Source organism: Hippocampus zosterae, chromosome 7, assembly GCF_025434085.1.
Source record: "Hippocampus zosterae strain Florida chromosome 7, ASM2543408v3, whole genome shotgun sequence".
Taxonomy (NCBI): Eukaryota; Metazoa; Chordata; class Actinopteri; order Syngnathiformes; family Syngnathidae; genus Hippocampus; species Hippocampus zosterae.
Window position 1 is genome coordinate 3,631,308 of NC_067457.1, and position 6,914 is coordinate 3,638,221.

Consider the following 6,914-nt stretch of genomic DNA (forward strand, 5'->3'; position numbering starts at 1 on the left):
AAAGAGAATTAAAACAGTGATTCAATTCAAATGTATTGCACATCATTGAAATAGAAATTGGAACAAAATAAATCCAAAAACGAATACAAATGTATTTTTACTAAAACGTTAAATACAACTGAACTGGTGAATCTTTCACAGACCAGTAGAGGACGTTCACTCTTGTATCCTGCTGGAATTTGTAGCCAAACTGCAAATTATCTTCCATTTTTAAAAAAATTCAAGCAGGAGTCCTTTTTTTTTAATCGTTAAATTATGTTCGTCCTCTGAGGGGGAACTCTACGTTACAAAAAAACATCAGTTTTACGCTTCTGTTTTCGATGAATGAAATGTGTAATGCCTTTACAATAATAGCAATAATAACAAAAGTGCATGCAAGTACATGGACGCACTATTATAAATGCGTGAGTTTAGGAGCGTGCATGATTGTATCGTGAGGGCTGCAGGAGGACAAATAAGATGACGGGAAATCCTCGTCTGGACTCTGCGCATGCGCGGCGCTGTGCGTGCGGTGGCGCGCGTCAAACGCGGTGCTCGGAGCGGGATAATCCGACCACTGCTGCTGGGGCTGGGGCCGCAGCGAGGTCGTTTGGTAGTCCCCGCCCAAATGCACGTAGCCTAGGCTGGACAGAGTGGGGCTACCCGGGGCGGAGGGGGGCGAGCCAGGTGAGGAGGAGGAGGAGGCAGAGGAAAGGCCGTGTAGCTGCTGCTGCTGCTGCTGCTGCTGGAGCCTCTCGTCCTTCTTCTGCTTCATCCGGCGATTCTGGAACCAGATCTTGATCTGCCGCTCCTGCAGGTTGAGCAGGCCGGCCATCTCCAGCCGGCGGGGCCTGCACAAGTAGCGGCTGAAGTGGAACTCCTTCTCCAGCTCCACCAGCTGTGCGCTGGTGTACGCCGTGCGAGTGCGCTTGCAGGCCGGCGTGCTGGAGCTGGGAGAGTCGGTGGTGCTGGTGACGCTTGCAAGGTCTGCCAGACCAACAGTACAATCAAACCACACACACTTTTTTTTTTCATCTCCAATGCAACGTTATCATAATTGCAGAGTGCTGCGGATTATTTTTTTTAGCATTGTTGAAAGCGTTATTGCTGGTTATTTATGAATTGGCTTTCCACTCGGCATTGTTTTATTGTGCTTAATGTTATTAATTCAGTTTTGCTTTTTTTTTTTTTTTAAATATGTCTGACTTTTTACTTATGGACAGCACTTTGTATGCAGCTGTGGGCGTTTTAAATAAACGTTAATTTGTGATTTTAGCTGACTGAAATGGTGTGTTATTATCTAAATTTTTAATCTAGTATATATATATATATATATATATATATATATATATATATACAATGATCATATTTATTTTTCAGGTGTCATAATTTTTGTTGATGCTGTCAATTTAAAAATATATATTTTAAAGTTTTCATTGCATTATCTGTGACCATTTATCCTGCTTTGTTATTTGAATATTTGACTTGTATTACACTTCACATGTATATTATTATTATTATTAGCTACTGATTCGACGTCTATTTTAATGTTTCACTGATTGATCTGAATGGTGATTTCATTTGTCTCATACTTGAAGTATTTCCTTTGTATTAAACAAACTATTGCATTGATTGATGTTACGTTGCGGATCGTGAAACAAACCTGTCAGCCTGCTGTCGAGTTTGCGCTTGGCCTGCCTGGACTCTTTCATCCAGGGGAAAATGCTTTTGCTCGCACAAAACTTGTGATCCACTGTCTGCTTGCTGCACATAAACGCAGCACACAGTGAGAAGTTCTGCTGCGTCTGCCGCTGCTCCTCGTGCGTCTGTCTTTGATGCTGGCTGCTCTCCATGACACGCACACAGCGAGGCCCTTTGACCTTGTGACGCGGCTCCGGGCAGCCAAAATGTCACATGGCAGCTTTGCAGAGAGCCTGAAAGAAGGCAGAATCAGGGAGGAGACCAAATGATCCATCTTATCAACTCAATAGTGCGCTGACATGAATAGCCTGCACACAGGCTTGCTCGAGATTAACACAGGCCGAGCTCAAAGTTTCTGTGGCACCTTAAAACTGCTGGTTTAAAATGACCCAAATTTGAGTTTTAACAACAAGAACAACATGGGTTCAAACTCAAAATGGGACATTTTACTTTTCCTGGGTGTACCCAGCAAAAAACAAACAAACAATAGGGGTTACCTGAACACTCCAATATGGGTTATTTCAAACGTTAACTTTACCACTAACTTTTGTCTAATTGGATAAAAAGTGGGCGACCCAATAATTTTTTTTACATTTTTCCCTAGTCCAAGTCTAATTGGTTTAAAAAAAAGAACCAACTGGAAAAAGAAGCCAGCATCTGTTATCTAAAATGTCATTTTTTCCAAGCCAAAATGGGTTGAAGCCTAATCCTTAAAGATAATCCAATATGGGCTATTTTCAACCCATCAGTTTTTTAACATGCCCGTTTCAAAATATCATATGCCTGTAATACCCTCAAAGTGTTTATTTTTGACATGACTCACTATGGAATAGAATTTAAACATCGCATTTAAATCACCCAACCTGGCAGGCTTATTTTGTAAAAGGACATCTCATTTTTAAAAATATTTTTAACACTTTTCTTTTTGTTAATGTTCTTTATGTTTTAAGGCGTTGAATACCTTTATAGTATTTTTTTATTATGCTTTTTATTTTTTTAAACAAAGAAAACGATGGTTAATCGCCCCTTGGCTGACTGTGGCGCATTTACGTCAATCAGCGTGCTTTGTCACTGTTCAATAAATGTACGAAATAATAATAATTTGAAGTGAATCTTTCATTGGATTTTTTTTAATTAAGGAAAATTAAATGCTTGACAACATCCCAATAAATATAGTCTATATCCACTCTAAAAAAACACAACATGAAATTGTTTTTTGGTTTGTGCCTTTCTTTCCATTACGTATCAACAAAATATCAGCAATCGCATTTTAATGGAGTAGCAATAATGTGTTATTTTTTTTTCGAGATGATAACCTTCCACAAGATCCCCATTGTCCAACGTGGAAAGGGAAAAAAATGTAAACATGTTTCCATGCATCACCACTGTCTTCTTAATGAGGTGAAGCAGCAGCAGCAAAAAAAAAAAAACGGGGGGATAAGAAGTGTGGAGGCATGCAGCTTTATGAACTCTGCTTGAACCGAGCAGCCTCGAGTCAGGCTCGTAAATCATAAAGACACATCAGCGCGTCTGCATGCGGCCGCCTTACCTTGGAAAGCTCCATTCATCCCCACGCGCGCGCGTGCAAAACGACGCCTCTCCTCAGCCCGATATACTTCTTACTATTTCATAAGATAAAAACTCAAATCATCCTACTGGGCCGAGTCGGGATTCAGCATTTGCGGATGTTTGCGTGCATGCAGACGGAGTAGACAGTTTTGTGACACGCACCCCTTATCACACACACCGCCCCGCGCTCCGTCTGTCTGCGCGTGAGTGGTGCGCGTGCATGTATGACGAACCGGGAGAAGCGGATTAAAAAAAAAAAAACGTTTGTGGTCATCACGCATGCGAACGAGCTAATGTAGCCCGTGATAACAATGATAAGAGCGATCTTTTTTCTTATTTTAATGAACACTCAATGGCCTCTTTGTGGAAATTAAACAGCAGCCAGAGCCATCAAGATGGAGTGTTTTGCTATTTAAGTGGCTGGCAGATAAGCACTATACCTGCACTGCAGGGTCCTCTTGACTGCTCTTAAAATCATCTGATGGCCGTCGGATTTAACGCCGACCTCATAACCCTGCTCAAAATTTGCGTGGCGATGCAATTAATTAAACATGAGATTTGTATAATCGCGATAATACAAACAAGAATGAGAACACTTCCGGATATTTGCAGACGGACGACGAAAAGAGGCCTGGACGCGCTTTAGTGACGCAAACATTGATTTGGGACACATGTGAACTCTCGTCTTCACCCTGTGCATTTCGATGGATGTGATTGGCTGCTCGAGGTCATTTTTAACGAACATCAACGAGTCGTTTTCGTCACTGAGGTGTGACCTGTCCGTTTAATAATAATTCAACTGTCATGTAAAAACAGGACAAGTGTGTTAAAAACACACACACATTTTAATCCCCGTGGCAGTAAACAGGAGAAACGCTTCGGTCTGACGTCACATAATGAGCAGGCACCGCCCCCTCCAGGAGTCACGTGATTTGATCGATTGCTCTCAGGTCATCTCATTTGAGACCACACTCATAAGTATACAAACAAACCATAAAACACACGTGATGTATGGAAAAAAAATAATAGTTGGCGTTATGTAAATGGCAACGAAACAAAAAACATATTCTCTCCAAGTCATGTTTCATCCCAGACACTCCTACTTAATTTATAATTATTCCCCAAATTTTCTGACTTCTTATTTTAGTGATTCATGATTTTTTTCCCATCTATTTGAGTATAGAACAGCATTAATCCAGTAATGGTTAAATTGTAATAATTGAAAAAGATCCATGCGAATTATTACCTTGTTTTGCGACATTGACGTACACACAGCTTCATAGAACACACTGTCCATTAATATTATGACCATATTCATAATATCCCACAGTCATACTCAAAAAATTTGAATGTAATGCATATTCCAATTTTAAGATAACGATGCTCACGTGTACTTCAACAAAAAGATGCACCCCCAAAATGCGTCTTTTTGATTGACCCTTCAAACAGGACCGCATCTTTATGCCTCTACTATTTTTCCTCCTCTCATTTCCCACAACTGGAAAGCACGCGCACGCGCATAATCCATACCCATAGTGGAGAGGCAGTCCACGCCCGTTATGTGCTGTGTGTGCCCCTCCACACTCCAACTGCTCGTGTGGAGTGCAGACGTGAATGGAGGAGGTGACAAATGATGCGCAGAACAATGGCTTCATTCAAGGCAACTTTCACACACACGCCATCTTCTGCACTCATGGACCACAGGGAGGCAAGGCAGCCATCCGGGAGAGCCAATCAAGCGCAGGCAACTCGGAAAAGTTCAAATGTAATAGCAGGAAATATACTTCTATAAGTACGTTGCTTCTGAAACTTTTTACTCCCGTAGCATAATGATCAACATGAAACTACAGTAGCATAGTAGGCCCAAGTGTTCTAAAAGGTGTTTTTATTATTGTCAGACAGTAATACATTATAAGCAGTTTGAACTGCATTTCAACAGAGGAAACATTAGAAAATGATTCCCAAGATGATATAAGGATTTGAAAAGTTAAATACAACTGAACTGTACTTGAGAAATGATAACATTGTCATTCCTCTCCCTATTTGGGTATTCACACAGTCCTCAGCCTTCATACAAAACATGATTTAAAAAAAAATCACATCTACATGCTAACAAGATGTGAACTTGTGTGAACCAAGACAAAATTGGATTCAAAGCAACCATAACTTGATATTAAATACACATTTTTGTAATTACAAGGCATTCAATTGCACCACGAATAGTTGATTAAATGCAATTAACTCCTTGAGGGAGCACATTGGGAAAATGTTTGCCTCAAGTGCACTGGGGGTAATTCTGAAATCTGTGATTCCGCGCAGACGACGCTTCCCGGTTGATCCCAATTGTTTTGTGAGATGGGACATTTGCAAAACCCAAACATATCATAAAAGTGAAGTTATCATGATGAATTGACTTGTAAATGTTGAAAACACATCCTGTCCTCAAAAAATAAATACATAAATTGCGTCGGTGTTTGGAATTCACGTGGAGAAGTTTGAATAAGGGAACGTTGCCACCATAAGAAAGGCCGATATTGTTAGAGGTCAAATTATTGAATCAATTCTCGAATTTCTGTCACTTCATATGAATGTGTTTTCATGCTGTGGAAATTTGGTCTGGTTTGTTATTTTCCAGACTGAAGCTAAATTATGTCATAATTTTCCATTGCTATTTTTCATTTGAGTGGACTAATGTATGAAGTGAAAAACACTGAAATATTATGGCACACAATGTTTCAGCAAATGTCTGTGCTTCAATAAACAAATCCGACACTGTCCTTTTCAAATGAATTTAAAAATGTGCATCATGGAACAAAACACAACCCCTGAAGATACTTTCGTGACTTATGAGGACTACTTAAATCGTTCAGTGTCTTTCTACTGGCTCATTATCTCGCAAAACATCCAAATGTGTGCACTCAAGAAACAGCTGTGTCAAAAAGCTGTCAAAACGTCAAAACGGGCTCATCCACTATTTGGGTCAATTTGACCCAGTTTGTTGTTGGATTATTTTTTTTGGTACAAAACCACTCCATTTTTAAAGTTTTGTGCAACAAAAAAGTATCAAACTCACCCAAGTGGGAGTCGGTGCATTTCTGGCCCAGAACAGGGTTTTTTTTTTACCCAACAATTGTTTGCTGGTGCTGCATGGGTAGGAAAAAAGGATCCAAATGTTAATACAAAAGAAAGCCTCGGCTTCTCTAACCTACGTGACCCCCAGGCCACCTTTCCTCCCCTTTCGGGCTGTCGAAGATAAGAACCCCGAGCAGAAAAAAAAGAGAGAAAAAAAAAACATCCATCATCCTCCAGGCCGGTCTGAGGCGCCCTCTACTGCCAGCCAGGTCTCATTACATCACCTCTTGCTTCTCGTTTCTGATCAATTAACAAAATCCAAGCGGGTATTTCACTTGTTTCCTCATCATAATGAAAAGAATCTGAATTAATCAGTCGAGACTCATTGACAGGATTAAATTATCTTTAAATATTGCATGGTAATGGTTAAACGAGTCGCTACTTGTTTGTCAGCCGAGGCTGTTATTTCTTAAAATTAGTTACATGCTCTTGTGAGGGCTAAAGTATTTTTATTTCTGTTTATATATACATAAACAGAAATAAAAATGCACATATAATATATATTTATATCTATAAATATATAAACAGAAATA

The 6,914-nt window shown here is 40.0% G+C and overlaps 1 protein-coding gene across 1 annotated transcript; it reads right to left on the reverse strand.

The window, feature by feature from the left end:
• Positions 1-15: 15 nt before the first annotated feature.
• Positions 16-3,875, reverse strand: LOC127604585 (homeobox protein Hox-A3-like). Its single transcript, XM_052071749.1, has 3 exons — positions 3,690-3,875; positions 1,643-1,913; positions 16-966 (listed from the first exon to the last, which is right to left on the reverse strand). The coding sequence occupies exons 2-3, from the start codon at positions 1,830-1,832 to the stop codon at positions 395-397; spliced, it is 762 nt and encodes a 253-aa protein (XP_051927709.1). The 5' UTR covers positions 1,833-1,913; positions 3,690-3,875; the 3' UTR covers positions 16-394.
• Between the last annotated feature and the right edge of the window lie 3,039 nt (positions 3,876-6,914).